A 17,492-nucleotide genomic window follows, 5' to 3' on the forward strand; every position below is an offset into this window, starting at 1 on the left:
GGGCAATGCATAAGAAGCAGGCTGCAGGTGTGGACAAAGCTGGAAGGTGTCATGGAGCCCAAGGCTATAATGTTGGCGGGTCCCCTGAGCAGCAATGGGGTTAAGTTAGTAATGCTGGCAGGGCCCCCGAGTAGCAATGGGGTTAAGTTAGTAATGCTGGCAGGACTCCAAATCCCCACCAGCAGACAAGGAAGCCCTGCATGAAAGTGAGGGAGTTGGAGAAAATGGAAAGGAGATTACAAGAGGGATGAGTGGGAGGCGAGTAAAACATGGAAAGGGTGAGTGGGAGGTGATGGAAGAGTTAATGGAGAGCGAAAGGAGATGGAAAGGGGATGGGGAGGGTAAAAGAGTGAGTTGAGGTGGGAAGGCGTGAAGAAAAGATGGGGATGAAGGCAAGAAGTGAGGAAGGGGAGGGAAGGAGTGAGAGCAAGAGTATATAAGGATGTGTGAGTGGGGGAGAGTGCCACAAGCATACCATCCTACCATTCACCCATCCCTCCCAGGGGAGATGCTGAGATTGAGGGAGACAGGTGAAAGGGTTGCCAACTTCCTAGAAATATTTTTACTGAAACCTTATCTGCCATCTCTCTGTGGGAAACATGCCCCTTGCCTCCCCACCCATTCCTGAAAACTCCAAGGCCCCTCCTCCCCATGATTTGATATGTCGCATGTGGCCTTTCTCGTACAATGATTGGGCACTGGGTATCCTAGACTTCCAGCCCAAATGGAACCTGCCTCACTCCGGTCACTACTATTTATGGCAAGGGTATCTATGGGTTAGGTGGCATGGGTCATTACCTGCAGCTAACAAGGACTTTCTTGACTAGGTACCCTCATTGCTATTCTTTCGTTGGCCTATCTTTTGAACACAGGTCTCAATGAGCAGCACTATTACTAAAGCCAAGGCTAGCCCCACAATTTTTTTTTTATATAAACATTTCAGCAGGACAACGCTAGTAGAAAAAAAATGTCATCTACCTCAAATCATCACGGAATGAAAGAGGAGACCAATCAGAAAGACATTTACAGCTCAACTGCTCTCTAGCTGACCATGTCTTTTAATCAAAAAAGAGATGGTGCAACACATATGCACTGGCAAGCTATCAAATTTTGGCTAGTAAATTTTTGCTAGCTGAAAAAACATTTTCTGCTTTCAAAATTCATATGAGCCACTTAAATACATAAGATTAAATCTATCATATTAATACCCTACATAATTTGATACTATTATGTAAAAACTGAAAAGTTGTATTTAAATTATTTGTTAACCACTTCTCCAGTCTATACATAAAACCACTCAAAGCAGTGTAGTTTTAAAAACAATAGCATTTCAGCCTAATCTATCCAAGCTTAGAAAGCTGAAATATTTTCCTTGACTTCTGTACAATAGAGCTATATACACTCATCCAAAGAAGAAACCTTTTAAACAAAAGCTATTGTGTCTAAGTTTTAAGCCAGGACTGGGATTTGTGCAGTATGATATTTACTGGTCTTCTGCTACAACTATCAGTGAACTAAGAACTGTGGGATCCTTAATAGAGTTCAATAAAAGATACAAGCACCACTGAAGGAAGAATCAACGAGTTCCTGCTGCAGATTAGTCTTCAATTTCTGAAGAAAACTTTAAAACAATATATATTTTCTTCTTGGCTTTCGGGAGCCATTTCAATACTGTCAACCTATGTTGAAATGTTGCTTTAGCAATTAAAGATAATACTTTACATTTCAATATGGCTAGACAAATTTTTAACACATCAGAAAAACTGTTGTTCTGAATTAAGACTTTATAAGCAAGTATTTACCTTTTTAGCTCCATTCAAGTCAACTAAATGGAATTAATAAGAAATTAGTCACTACATGTTATGGCTATAAAGAAAAATATGAACACAACAGAATACATCAAATCTATATACCTGTACTCTGCAATAATATGTGGTTGCTGGTGTAAGCCCTTTCACTTCATAGCTCATACATGGACCGATGTAAATTATATGCATAGATCCTTCCATTCTTCCCCATTCCACTCTGTATTCACTGATTTCAGCACCATTGCACAATGGACTCTACCAAACAGGATTGAAGATTATTAAAAATTTAAATTTTGAACATTTCAGTGGAAATCATGACCAAAGTAGCCTTGAAGTTAGAAGTACAGTGGCTAAATCACTGGGTTGATGACAGGCTCACTTAGGGGCCAATGTAATAAAATCTATGCTAAAATAGGAGTTATATTTTTTATTTAACAAGGATGCAGGAAGCTAATGATATGCAAATAGACCAGGAGTAAAAACAACAAAAAAAAGCAAGCTAAACTGAAAAAACTTTTTTTTTTTTTTTACTCCTGGTCTATTTGCATGCCTGTCCTTGCAAAAAAACACCCCCCCCCCCCCCCCCAAAAAAAAACAAAAAAAACAAAACAAGTTTACTGCCTCCTGATTAGTCCAATGGCCATTAACTAAATTGAGTGGATGTAATGTGTCCTGGCTAGGCTGTGGCAAGTCCTCTCTCTCTTTCTCTGTCCCTCTCCTCCTATGAAGGCAGAAACCCCGCCCTTTCACCTAAAAAAAAGAAATATCGAGCAGGTCTGAGGTCAGTCATCTCTCCCCCTATCCTTCTCATCCTCAGAGAAATAACCCCCTACCTCTGGAACCTCCCCTCACCCGGGAACCCCAGTCGGAGATGACCTTACCTTCTCCGGCTGGGCTGTTCCCTGTTAGTTGATTGGTCCCTCCACTGTCACATGTTAGTGAAAGATCCAATCCCCTTTCAGAATTCTGAAAAGACAGCCTTCTGAAAGGGGATTGGTTCTTTCACTGACAGCTGAGGGTCCAATTGACAGACAGTGAAGGAGTGAATAAACTCCCATTTTAGCACAGGTTTTTCCAGTGACAAAACCCTTATTATATACTGGAATTAGGTTAGCACTGAAAGACAGGAGTTAAAACATGCGGTAAGGTCAATGTGGCCGATTACATCAGCCCCTTAGAAAATACAACCAGTTTGGGGTGTCTTTCTAGTTCATAGCAGACACCCGTCTACATCACAAAGCCATTAAATAGGATGGCAAACTTGTACAGCTTTTGTTAAGAGATACCTTACAGTAAAGACAGCAGTAGTTTTACAGGTTTGAACCAAGTTACTGTATAGTGGTTCGGTTATTAACAATCTTTGGGGAAACACTGCAAAGTGCATGCCTGCACTTGATGTGAAATGTGGCCAAATAGTATTAGCCACAGCTAATACACTTCATCAATATCACTATTTCAGGATATAATTTAGGTGGAAAGTGAGAAACTACTCTAATTAGGATACTACTTTGCATTTTGCAGATCAAATATTTAATACTATGAAACATATGTATTACATCTTGTAGCTTACCTCCCAACTGATGACCACACATGTGGCTGTTTTACAGAATAATAAAGGTATACTACACTGATCAGGGGGACCTGGAGCTGTAGAAATCTCTGACTTAGAGTAAGGTCCATACTAAATACAAATGAGAAAAAACGAGAATTAAACAAATACTGCAGAACCAAATTACTTTTATTTATTTAGTTAGCACATGCCTTTTCATTGTAGCTCATGGCAAGTTACATTCAGGAAAGTAGGTAACTTCCTGTCTCTGGGTGGCTTACAATCTAAGGGGCTCATTCACTAAGCTGTGGTATTTTTCCCTGAAGGAGTCACAAAGCCATGCAAATGACATGTGGCTTTGACTCTTGCAGTATTTTTCCCCACAGTCAAATAGTGTGTGAAAAATACTGCAGCAGTAAATGACCTCCTTATTTTCATGATGGCAGCCCCTGGAATTATGGGGCCACCATCTCTTAAAGGGGCCAACAGCCCCAAACAAGCTTATCTCTAAACGTTCTCAAATACCATGGGGATCTGCACAGGCCCTCTGTCCCACCGACCTCCACCCACTTGGAAGAGGTTGTAGTGAAAACATATTGCAAAATTACAATTTAGTGGCAGGCACTGCCATCCATCTCCTCCCCTTCCTCACAAAAGTTGGGACAAAGGCCAAGCAGTGCAATTTTGAAAACTGGCAGCTGCCAGGTCTGGAGCCTAGTGGGGTGGTTGCTCTGGGCCCCTATTGGACCACCAGGGTAATTTGATGAGCTGGGAGATCGGGGGGGGGGGGGGGGGGGTTGGAGTCCTGGCTTCAGAGGGCCAGATTTGAATTTTGGAGAGGAGGGGTTGGGCCTGGAGCCTAGGGGGTGCTCCGGGCCCCCACTGGACCACTGGGGAGATTACTGTTGAGTAGGGGAAGGGTCCGGGAGAGGGGGGATTCGAGGGTGGGCTAGGGTCAGAGTCCTAGCCTCCAGAATTCTGATTGTGATGAAGGGGTGGGTGTTGCATGCTAATGAGCTCATTTAAATACACACAGACCTGAGGCTCAAATTACACTAGGAATTTGAAATACCTTGTGTTATCCCTGCATTAGGTCATTTACTGAACAAAAAACATAAATGGCCTAATGTGGCTTAGTGAATGAGTCCCTAAGTCTGTACCTGGAGCAATGGAGGGTCATAAGGCATGGCAGAGGTAAGATTTTTCATAAGCATTTAAATTAGGTCAAACAGCAAGTTACAAAATATTCAAGCATATGTCTTACCCCAGCTTTATTTGTTGCTTTTACCCAGAAGCAATATGTCCTTCCCGGCAGCAGACTGCTCACAGTGCATTCTAACTCTGTACCTTGGTACACAGGACTCAGTTCACCTTGCTCAGAGTCTGTCATCTCCACAGAATATTCTGTGACCTTGGCGCCACCGTCTACTAAAGGAGGACCTACAAAATTCAAAGTACAATCTAACTATATATAAATTGTAGAGGCTTTTGCATGGCTAGCTGAGTACCTGTCTGAGCTCCTGACCAAATGGTTTGTGATGCCAAAATCTCACCAACCAACCAATTAGCACAAGTACTAGATGACTGCTCACAATGATTGGCCAACAAAACACCAGAAATGCAGATAGGCTTACTAACTTATTACAGGCCAGAATCACCATACACTCTATGTCAGGGGTCGGGAACCCATGGCTTGCGAGCCAGATATGGCTCTTTTGATGGCTGCATCTGGCTCGCAGGCAAATCTAAATCAGTGTGTTGCCACACTTTCCAGTCCCCCGCTGACCCAGCTGCTCCCCGGTCCTCCTCCGCCTGGGCTTAAAATGCTGTCAGCCCGGTCGGAACGCGGCAGAATAGCTGGAGTCGGCGGCACCGGCATGGTCTCTTCTTCCCGCCCCCCCGGAAGAGGAAGTGGTGAGCATCGGGTGCGTGCGCGGGAAGAAGAGACCACGCTACTGTGGTCAACGTCGGCCCGAAGAGCAGAAGAGAGGCGCGAAGAAAAATGAAGAAGAACGTCAACCCCTGCGGCCGATGGGACTCCTCCTCCGCCCGGGCTTAAAATGCTGTCAGCCCGGGTGGAACACGGCAGAACAGCTGGAGTCGGCGGCACCGGCATGCTCTCTTCTTCCCGCCCCCCGCGGCCCGGAAGCGGAAGTGGTAAGCATCGGGTGCGTACACGGGAAGAAGAGACCACGCTAGTGTGATCAGCGTCGGTCCGACGAAAAGAAGACTGTGCAGCATGGCTCGGAGGAAAATGAAGAAGAGCTTCAACCGCGGCCGATGGGACTCCTCCTCCGCGAGGGCTGAAAATGATTGCGGTTAGCGTTTGGAAGAGGCTGCTGCTGCCGCGAGTTCCCGAGGTGGGGGTGGGGGAGAGAGAGAGTGAATGAGTGAGCAAGCATGTGTGTTTGAGATCCTGTGTGTGTGAGTGAGAGATTGCATGTATGTGAATGATTGAGAGCCTGTATATGTGAAAGAGAGTATGTCTGTGACTGAGAGCCTGCCTGTGAGAGAGAGAGCATGAATGTAAGTGTATGATTGAGAACCTGTATGTGTAAGTTTGTGATTGAAAACCTGTTTGTGTGAAAGAGTATGTGTGTATGATTGAGATCCTTTGTGTGTGAGAGAGATCATGTGTATGTATGATTAAGAGCCTGTGTGTATAAGTAAGAGAGAGCATGTGTGTCTGTGTGTGATTGAGAGCTGGTTTAGGTGATGGAGCATGTGAGTATGTGATTGAGAGCCTGTGTGTAAATGAGAGAAAGAGGACATGTTTGTAAGCATGTGAATGAGAGTCTGTGTGTGAGAGAAAAAGACAGCATGTATTTATGTGATTGAAAGCCTGTGTGTGTGTAAGCGTGAAAAGATAGACAGCATGTGTGTAAATGTGTAATTAAGAGCCTATATAAGTGAGAGAGAAAAAGCATGTGTATATGTGAGTGACTGAGAACATGAGTGTATAGGTGTGTAATTGAGAGCCAGTGTGAGAGAGAGCGCTGGAATGTGACTGAGAGAGGAGAAAGTTCCAAGCAAACCACCCCTCCTCCTGCTAATTCAGAACAATCTCAGGACACCTGGATATCAAACGTTCCCAGGTATGCAGAGCAAAAAACTTTTTGTATCCTTATTTTTCATTACTGGGTCTTCGTGTCTGCTATTTTGAAATATTTTGTTGGTATCTGGAAATTTTTTATATGAGTTTTTAATTATTGGATATTCCACTCATCAGCTTTTTCGAAATATGTTCTTTTTGTTAGTACAGTTTTACTGCTGATGATTTTATATTTCTTGATTTGTTTTATAAGGATGGGTGATGTTTCTTTTTTCCTTTGTTACACTGCATACAGAGACTCTGGCTTGTTGCAGTTTCCAATTCAGTTTTTTCTGCATGCTTCTAGTTATGCGTTTTGGTCTCTTTATTCTATGTTAGGTGAGGGTCAGCACGTGATTCAGGTGAGGTTTTCTGCTGGCGTGTAGTTTCTGTGTAGGACTCTATAGCAGCCTGACTTGCTCCATTTTCCTAATAGGAGATGTATTGGTGTCTTAAGGCCTGGTGTAATATTTTCAGAGACTTATTGTACTTTAAAAGTGTGATCTTACATAAAATGCACACATTTACTTGTATTTAGTTTTAAACATATTGTATGGCTCTCATGGAATTACATTTTAAAATATGTGGCGTTCATGGCTCTCAGCCAAAAAGGTTCCTGACCCCTGCTCTATGTGGTCCCTTTCTCTCTGTCCCCTGGTAGACACAAACTCACAGACATAATATACATATATACCACAAACACAATGTATAATCTTTCAGAAGTCCAGATTTTCTGTACATGCTCCAATACTGTTATAAAGAAACTTAAGTTTTTAAAATTATACAATTCCTGTTTTATGAAGAAAAGGATTTTCATCCATGTGAAGAACAGATAATTCTGCTAGTGCATTATAATGGAACAGGAAATTCAACTGAAGAATAACACAAAAGACCTCGGAATTTGGATTGACTCCGAACTAAACTTCAAAAAAAACATTGCAATGAAAACAAAAGATGGCTTCCATAAACTCCACATACTTAAACACCTCAAGCCTCTACTACACCAACAAGATTTCAGAACCGTACTGCAATCTCTCATCTTTACCAGCCTCGATTACTGTAACTCACTACTAATTGGACTGCCCAAATCTACCATAAAACCACTACAACTGTTACAGAACGCTGCTGCCAGAGTTCTAACCGGCAAAAAAAAGTCAGATCATATAACCCCTGTGCTGAAGAGCCTTCACTGGCTACCGGTCGAACAAAGAATAAAGTTCAAAACCTTAACAATCCTTCACAACGCGATCTATAGACCAGATAACACCATCCTTGATAACATGCTCCAAACACACAAACCGCAACGAACGACAAGAACCTCAAGCAAAATGCTCCTATCCATACCCTCTATTCCATCGGCTAAACACTCCAACACTAGGAACAGAGCATTATCCATTGCAGGTCCAAAAGCATGGAATTCTCTACCTGACAACCTAAGTTCACTCAGAGACATAAAATCCTTCAAAAAGGAACTCAAAACATGGATTTTCAGACAGACTTTCACAGATGATATTGGCTAACCACACACCAAGCACACACCCAAAAGACTCTCTGTCGTCATCCTGCTTGTTTCATAGAATTAATGCATCTGCACTCGATTATAACCTGATTAAGCAATATTTACATATAGATAGACATGTTTTATAACCTGTTTAGGCAATATTTGTACATAGTTAGACACATTTAACCTCAATATTTACGACAAGTTTCTGTAACGTCTAGTCAACATGTTACCCATTTATATTTATATTTTTCTTTGTCTGTATTAATTTGGATACCCAGTTATATTGTTCGTTGTCTGTATCAAGTTGTTATACTGTAAACCGGAGTGAAGGCAGATTGCTATACTTCGGTATAAAAAAAGACTATAAATAAATAAATAAATAAAATAAATGCATTATCCCCATATGCTACATATGAAAATTATGTCACCTTTCAGATGAACTGCCAAAAAGTATGTGCAAGACTAAAATTCTTCAGTTATTCCACTATATTGGATTTAAACATGTATAACAGCATTAAATCCTTTGCATTCCCACAACACAAATTTTGTAAAGCACTAATCCTCCCTCTGAGTCCAACTGCACCATCTATACGTACTTTCAACATGGATATTGTTAAGTGAGGCATATGTGGCTGCGAAAATAAAAACTGTAGGATAAGCACAGAGGATTCATGGTGGCAAGAGGAAGGAAATGAAGTACATTGGGATAACCTGCACAGAGAAGCAGTTATAACTCAAAAGAGCAGTGGTACACTTTCAAGGGGGGTATCTTGCATGGCGTGGCAATTACAATCCAAAAAGTGAAGTTGCTTACCTATAACAGATGTTCTCCATAGACAGCAGGTCAATACAGTCACACAAGTAGGGCAACATCATCTGACAGCTCCAACACAGTCACAGTACTGTAAACCCCCAACTTCTTTGGAATTCAAAAGTATTTGGAGTATAATCCCTTTCCTTTTTACAGGGTCAGGATTGGTTCTATGGCACTGGCTGGCTGATTAGTTCCATTTGTAAAATCTGAAGTTGTAGCAAAGGAACCAAATGAGGTGTCATGGAGTTCTAGAGGGTAGGCCTTTAAAATTCAGAGAATACCCTTTGAGAATGATTTTCAATACTCAATGATAATGAAGGACGCTGGGGTTAGAAAAATTGAGTCTCTCCTCCCCCCCCTGAAGAGTTTTGATGAAGTCGTGTTAACAGGGTTCCTAAGGCCAAGATTCTATGGTTTGTTGATCAGACCTTCTGCTTTGCTGTGTTACTGCTGAATCTGTGGGCATGCCCTCTGATAAGGATATAACTGATAACTCCTGCAAGGATAATACTGTCTCCTAAAGGATGTGGTTAGTACTGTTTTGAAGAGGCTGCTAGTCAGTCAGCTGCAGATACGATTTGAAAGGTTGAATAGTGATCTTCTATGAGATCAATCATCTCCTTAACTTTCTCTCCAAACAAGTAATCTCCAGTACAAGGTGCACCTGCTAATCTGTCATGCACGTCTTCTCGATGACCGGACTCTTTAGTCACTTATGCTACAGCCGAAGACCTTGAAGCAGTATCATAAACATCATATGGACATCTGATAAAACGTTTGGCATATTATTCTGTCATTTAGGTGAGATGTAAACTGACCTTAGCTGAGAAGAGGCATCTCTTAATTTCTGAAGTATACTGTACAGATATTGGACCATCTGAAACTGGTGTTCTGCAATCAGTATGACCGACTGCAAGATTTTCTTATTTCTGTTACCCAGAAACTTTGAATCGTTCCTAGGAGTACCACCACAGTGTGTTGTAGATCTTTAATGTTGATTCTACAACCTCAGATTTGTGACATGGCTGTACCTTACACTTAAGGTATAGCTATCTCATGAATCTGAAACTTATACTTAAGGTATAATTTACCTGCAACTGATAAAGCAGAGAGAGAGAGAGGGGGCTATCGTATCCTGGACTGCATCTCCTGCAGAACTCTATGCATTGAAACAGAACTTTCTTGGCTGTTTGTATACATTTTAGAACTCAGAAAAGGTCTTCATTTGACTCCACTTGTTCTTTTATTTTAAATGGACATAAATCTACCATTTTTTGGTGGAAGGCGGGATAGGTTATATTTGCTACTGGAGACATTCTCTTTGCAGGCTCAGTTGAATGATATATGGACAAATCTGTGAACTCATCTTCCAAACAAGAGTATGACAGATAAGATAATTGTGAATTTTCTTGTGAATCTGTGTGTTCTATAGGAGTCTCATACGATTGCAGTCTCTCCCTTGAATAAATGCAGCTGAGAAATTTTTCCATTGAACATCATATTTCACCTGGAATGGAGGGATGGATGGATGAGAATCCAATTTACTAGTGAAAGTCTCCTGAATGGGTTCCTTTAAAGAAGGAGGTGGAGCAGCAGAAGGTACATTTTTCATATAATTGTGCAGTAGCAGGTATATTTTTCATATAATTGTGGATAAACTCCAGCCACAATTTTTTAATGTAAGGATAGTGTTGCAGAGATGGTGAAGGGAGCACCACTGAGGAGATATCTAATTTTAGTACCAATATCGGTAGAGTATTTTTCTCCTTAGATGAAATGACAAACTGAGGCTTGAAAGCAGATTTGCTTATCTGTAGCAGGTGTTCTCAGAGGACAGCAGGATGTCAGTCCTCACACATAGGTGACATCATCCAATGGAGCCTGGCACAGAAAAAACTGTCAAAGTTTCTAGAACTTTGAGCCTCACTGGGCATGCACACAATATGATTTTATGCCACGAATCCACATGGGGTCCCCTTCAGTCTTGTATTTAGCAAAAAAAAAAAAGAAAAATGGAGAAATCAACTCTACAGGGATGTGGGTGGGTTTTGTGAGGACTGACATCCTGCAGTCCTCTGAGAACACCCGTTACAGGTAAGCAGCTCTTTCTCCAAAGCAAGCAGGATGGCAATCCTCACACATGGGTAATCCCTAGCTACATACTGTCCCTAATGAAAAAGGGGCAACAACAAAATCAGCACCAATGAGCACATCAATGTTTTTGTTGGCAACAAGCCTTTTTTGTATTTTATTCTTAACTTATGCAGGGGTAGCTTGGAACAAAAACAACAGACTCTAAGCAGGAAAGAGTTGGTTCTACACTTCAAACAAGTTCCGAAGGACAGACTAGACAAACCTGCTGTTGTGACAGCCATCCCTATCCAAACAGTAATGAGATGCGAATGAATGGAGAGAACTCCATGTCACAGCTTTGCAAATCCATGGGGACTGACTGCATGTGAGCCACCTATGCTGCCATGGCTCAGACAGAACGAGTCTTGACAAGGCCCACCAGAATCATCCATGCCTGGTCATAATAGAAGGAGATGCAATCTGATAACCTATTAGAGAGAATGTTTGGCAATGGTGATCCCCAGCTTGTGTGTATTAAAGAAACAAAAGGTTGGGTGGATTTCCCATGCGCTTCAGTCCTCTCCGAGTAGAAGGCCAAGGCTCTCTTGCAGTCCAAATTGGGCAGTGCTTGTTCACCTTGGTGGACATGCAGCCTGGGGAAAAATGTTGAAAAGACATAAGAACATAAGAAGTTGCCTTACTAGGTCAGAATGAGGTCCAAGCCCATCATCCTGTTTCCAATAGTGGCCAATCCAGGTTACAAGTACCTAGCAAGTACCCAAACATTAAATAGATCCATGCTACTGATGCCAGTAATAAGCAGTGGCTATTCCCTAAGTCAACATGATTAATAGCAGTTTATGGACTTCTCCAGAAACTTATCCAAACATTTTTTTTAAACTCAGCTACACTGACTGCCTGGTTAAGATGGAATTCCGCCACCACCCCCTTAGGCAAGAATTTAAGATGGGTACGCAAGATCACCCAATCATGGAAAAACTTGGTATATAATAGAAAGGTTACTAGAACCTGAAACTCACTGACCCTTTGCGTTGAAATGACTGCTACCAAAAACACGTCCTTCCAATGTCAATGCTCAAAGGGAGCTTTCATCAGCTGAGACAAAACCACACTGAGATCCCAGGACACCGCAGGATGTCTGATGGGAGGCTTCAAATGAAGCAGACTCCTCATGAAACGTACAACTAAGGGCTGTACCAAGATGGGCTTACCTTCTACATGGTGATGGTATGCGCAAATCACACCAAGTTAGACTTAACAAGATGGTCTTGAGACCAGCATCAGATAAACATAAAAGATAATCAAGCAGTTTTAGTGTGAAGCAGGAGAAGGGATTTAGGGCCAGATGGCAAACATTTTCCACTTCAATCCACAGGACTTCCTAGTAGAAAATGTTTTTGAAGCCAAAAGAACATAAGACACATCCTCAGAGCAGTCAAGAGGTTGCAGAATCAACCTCGCAACATCCAAGTGGTGAGAGATATGGACTTGAGTCTGGGATGGCACAACATGCCTTGATCCTGAGAGGCAAGATTTGGTGAAACCCACAACCTGACTGGTTCCCCGACAGACATCTCCCTTAGGATCTATAACCAGATTTATCTTGACCAAAAGAGTTTATGAGAATGATGGTTTCCTTTTTTCTTGAGGTTCAATAAGACCTTCCCTTCTATCAGAATCGACAAGAGGCATACACAAGGCCTTTGACCAATGCAGGGCAAAGGCATCTGAGGCTAGCTTGTCGTGCACCTTTTGTCTGGAACAGAAAAGTGGGAGCTTCTTATTCTAAGATGACGCAAAAAGATCCACCACTGGAATTCCCCAGCGGCAGAATATATAGTTCACTACCTTTTGGTCCAGGGATCACTCATGAGGTTGTAAGGACCAACTCAATATGTCTGCTATCACGTTCTCCACTCTAGCCAAGTAAGTGACCCTGAGAACCAAACCTTGAGAGATGGCACAGCTGCACAGTTGGACAACTTCCTGACACTGAAGGTACAAATCAGTACCTCTCTGCTTGCTGATGTAATACATCGCCACTTGACTGTCGATCTGGACAACCATAATTTTGTTGGACAGCCAATCTCTGAAAGCCCATATAGCATACCAAATAGCACTAAGCTCCAGGTTATCTAATGTAACCTTTGCTGGGCAGACCAGAAGCTCTAGGTGCAGAGTTCATCTATATGAGGTCTCCAACCCAGGTTGGACGCATCCATTGTGAGAACAATTTGGATTGGAGAAATTTGGAAAGTGATTCTCATGACCAGATTGGATTTATCCCACCATCAGGACAGAAAGTCTCAGAGAGGTTGAGTGTTCCAGATGCTGTCCCAGAGATCCTGTAGCCACAGAAACATCAAGGTCCGCTGGACACTTCTCATATACACTTTCTGATGTGGCGACTGACCCCAGAATAGGTAGAAGGGCCAATCTGGTAGAAGCAATAGGTTCAATTTATATCTTCTTTTGATGATACTGAAAACCCACACTTCTGAGGTTATACTGTGCCACCAGCATATATAAAACCACAGCCTGCCCCCAACCGGAAGGTCCTCTGGCTATGCTCTCTGTGGTCCTATAAAAATTCTACCCTAGGGATTGACTGGGATGCTGTATGGTACTTAGGTACCTTCTACTGCCTCAGATGGATGAAAAGAGCCTGTTGCAATTGGGACAGAGATGGCAAAGGGTAATGCCTCCTCAGGCAGAAGAAGTGTCTCCTCTGTCCTGACCTCGGGGACCTCCTGGAAGAGGAAGCCTCATCTGGAGTATCTATAAAGAGCTGCTGGAGTTTTGCACAATGATCTTGGACCTGTACCACCATATCCTTGACCTTATCTCTGAAAAGATTATCTTTAGTGCAAGGCATGCCAGCAATTCTTTCTTGCACTTCCAGATGGAGATCAGAAGCTTGCAACCAGGCAATTGAGCATCCCTGTTCCCTTCTGTCGAGACTCTCGATGCCTCTTCAAAAACATCATAGGTCAAATGGACCCCATGTTTTCTGCACTCCAACCCTCTGTCCACCAGTGACTGGAAAGCAACTTGCTGCTTTTGAGGAAGTTGCTTGGCCACCCCTTGCACTTGCTTCAGGATGCTCTGCATGTACTGGCTCACGAGCAGATGGCAGGTCACTATGACATTACATTTAGCCATTGACTTAATGCGAAGAGGATGGTGTTGTGGTGAAGGTGTTTGTTTCCTGTCACTGATTCGGATGATGATGCGGAGTACTCAGGAACTTCACAAGGATGTTGTTGTCTTGAAATTAAATTTGGATGTTATACAATTGGAAACTGATAAGATATGCTTTGATTAATATTGAGAGAATTCCCATGAGGAAGCCTGTTATTTTACAGGCAAAACAAATAATTCCTGTATGGAACAGAAGGAATAATGTTTGGAAGACAAGAGAAGAAATAATAATTGAGTGCAAGATTGTGAAGACTTCCACATGTTATGAATTCCTCTAATTATTTGTGAGAACATGATGGATGGACGATACTATGTTCCATTTATTTCATTTCTAAGACATTGTTATACAAACAATGGGATTATCTCAGAGAAGATTTTGTAAGATTGTTTTTAGGACTATGTTTGTGAATTTAATGAGTATGAATGGATAAGCGCAGTTGCTTACCTATAACAGGTGTTCTCCTGACAGCAGGATGTTAGCCCTCACAAGTGGGTGACATCATCTGATGGAGACCGGCACAGAAAATGTTTGTCAAAGTTTCTAGAAGCTTTGACCAGCACACTAAGCATGCCCAGCATGCTTGCTATCCATGTGTCCACGTGAGGTCCCCGTTCAGTTTCGTAACAGAGAAAAAATACGAGCGAAAAAATAAAAACAAACCAGAAGGAGAACCCAACTCTGTGGGGTGGCAGGCAGGATTCCTGAGGACTAACATCCTGCTGTTCTAGGAGAATACCTGTTACAGGTAAGCAACTGCGCTTTTTCATAGGACAAGCAGGATGGTAGTCCTCACAAGTGGGTAAGTACCAAGCTTCAGGCTGTCCCCGTTAGCAGAAGAGACCAACAGTTACTGAACAAGGTGCCAATGAGCACAATAACAATTGTGTTGCTGTGGCTGCTGGCAGGGGATTGTCTGGATCCCACCAGGGTTATTAGACCGGAAGAGTTGGGTTCAGGTCCTGCCCATCCTTGTCCAAGCAATAGTGGGCCACAAAAGTGTGGAGAGAACTCCATGTCGCGACCCGGCAAATTTCAATGATGGGAACTGCTTGCAGATGAACCACCAATGTTGCCATGGCCTGATCAAAGTGAACTTTAACTCTGCTACCCAGCGGAAGGCCAGCTTGCGCATAGCACAAGGCGATGCAATCCGCCAGCCAGTTGGATAAGATCTGTTTTCCCACCACCACTCCCAGTGTGTATCGAAGGTCACAAAGAGCTGAGTGGACCTGCATGTGATTAACTGTGCGATCTAAATAGAAAGCCAAAGCCCTCATGCAGTCCAGGCTATGAAGAGCCCATTTCCCCGGGAATGAGGCCTAGGAAAGAAAGTGGGTAAAACGATGGACCGAATAAGGTGGAAATCAGTCACAACCTTATGCAAGACCACACAATCGTGAAAAAAACCTTGTGTATGACAGGTATGTAACCAAGACCTGAAGCCCATTGACCCTACGAGCCAAAGAAATCACCACCAGGAATATAACTTTTCTGGTGAGGAATTTCATGTTGCAGGAATGCAGTGGCTCAAAGGGAGGACGCAAGAGCCATGCCAGGACAATGTTGAGGTCCCAGGACACAACAGGAGGCCAAGGAGGGGCTTTAGCTGGAGCAGGCCCCTCATAAAGTGACCTACTAAAGGCTTCACCTATATGGGTGTGCCAGTGATGCCTCGATGGACCGCACTTACAGCACTGAGATGGACCCTGACTGAGCTTGTTTGAAGCCCAGACTCGAAAAGGTATCACAAGTAGTCCAACAGCAGGGGAAGGGGTCATGAAAATGGATCCAAGCACTGCCCCACACACCAGATGGACAATCTTCTCCATTTCAAGTGTAGGACTTTCTGATGGAAGGTTTCCTAGAAGTCACCAGCACCTGAGAGACACTGTCAGAGAGGGCTAAAGTTTGAAGTACTAGGCGCTGAACATCCAAGCCGTCAAGGCCAGAGCCCAGAGGTTCGGATGGTGCAAGGTGCCCTGCATCTGCGTGATCAGATCGGGCACGGTCCCCAGCCAAATGGGGGGGGGGCCTAATCAACAGGTCCCGCAGTAGAGGTCCCTCTGTCCTGTTGAAGCTTCAGCAGAGTCTTCAGGAGGAACAGGAGAGGAGGGTACACATACAGCAGACCTCTCCCCCAGTGGAGGGAGAAGTTATCGTAGGCGAGATGCCCGCCCCCCCCCCCAGACAGGGAACAGAACCTGCTCAACTTGTGGTTATGCGGGGAGGCAAAGAGGTCCACATCTGGTGTCCTCCTCTAATGAAACAGATTGGTTGCTACCTCCGGACTGAAGGACCATTCGTGTGGCTGGAAGGAGCGACTCAGTCAGTCCGCCAGCATGTTCAGAGTCCCAGGCAGGTATGTCGTGCACAACATCCCCTGTGACAGGGCCCAGGTCCATAACTGCACCTCCTTGTGACAGAGGAGGAACGAGCCCGTACCACCCTGTTTGTTGATACACCAGGACAGAGATGCCCACAAAGGTTCTGTGACTACAATGCAAGTCTTGAGGTCCTGAGAGGCCTGTCGCCACTGTGACCGCAAGGACAAGTGAGCCCTCCGCATGCACAAACGGGCGAGAAGGGTAACATGGATGGAAGCCACCATGTGGCCCAACAAACAGAGCAGAAGATGGGCATTCACCTGTGAGCTGCTGCACACAGCAACCGCCAGCGAGGCGAGGGCAAGAGCCCAGTCGCATGGCAAAAACGCTTTCGCTTGCACCGTGTCCAGTCTGGTGCCTATGAAGTCCAGCTGAGGAGACGGGCGGAGGTGAGACTTTGGTTAGTTGATCACGAACCCCAAGGCTTGTAGAGCCCGCACTGTCAGGGCTAGAGCATTCAGCGCCCCTGCGCGGGTATCGCTCTTGATTAACCAGTCGTACAGGCACGACGCCTGAGATACGCAGCAACCACCGCCAGGCATTTGGTGAAGACGCAAAGGGCTGAGGCCAACCCAAAAGGCAGCACCTTGTACTGATACTGAGCCTTCCCCACCACAAAGCGGAGGTATTTTCTGTGGTTGTGGAAAGTGGCTATGTGAGCATAAGCTTCCTTCAGATCGAGGGAGAGGAGCGAATCAGCATACCCAGAGAGACCATCAAACTTTTCTCTTGAGAGAAACTTGTTCAACGCCCTGAGGTCGAGAATGGGGCGTAAGCCACCGTTCCTTTTCGGAATTAGGAAATACCTCGAATAGAAGCTTCGGCCCTGCTGGGGAGCGAGGGACCAGCTCTACCGCACCTGAAGAGCAAGAGTTCCGTTTGAAGTATGACCTGTTGGGCGGACAATCCCCACAATGGATATGGGGGAGAGGTCCCTGGAAGCTGCCGGAAGTTGAGAAAATACCCTTGACAGATTATGATAAGGGCCCATCGGTCCAAGGTGACATCCTCTCAGCGATGGGCAAAGCCAACAAGCCTGCCTCCCA

At 43.9% G+C, this 17,492-nt stretch overlaps 1 protein-coding gene across 2 annotated transcripts in view; it reads right to left on the reverse strand.

The window, feature by feature from the left end:
- The window catches only part of LOC115093978 (fibronectin type-III domain-containing protein 3A-like), a 249,858-nt gene that overhangs the window by 36,940 nt on the left and 195,426 nt on the right, over positions 1-17,492 (reverse strand). For both annotated transcript variants that reach the window (XM_029606523.1, XM_029606522.1), the window contains exons 19-21: positions 4,622-4,797; positions 3,379-3,489; positions 1,914-2,063 (exon numbers count right to left, since the gene is read on the reverse strand). In XM_029606523.1, coding sequence (XP_029462383.1) covers positions 1,914-2,063; positions 3,379-3,489; positions 4,622-4,797 — 437 coding nt within the window. The remainder of the gene's footprint in view (positions 1-1,913; positions 2,064-3,378; positions 3,490-4,621; positions 4,798-17,492) is intronic.

This window comes from Rhinatrema bivittatum, chromosome 6 (genome assembly GCF_901001135.1).
Source record: "Rhinatrema bivittatum chromosome 6, aRhiBiv1.1, whole genome shotgun sequence".
Taxonomy (NCBI): domain Eukaryota; kingdom Metazoa; phylum Chordata; class Amphibia; order Gymnophiona; family Rhinatrematidae; genus Rhinatrema; species Rhinatrema bivittatum.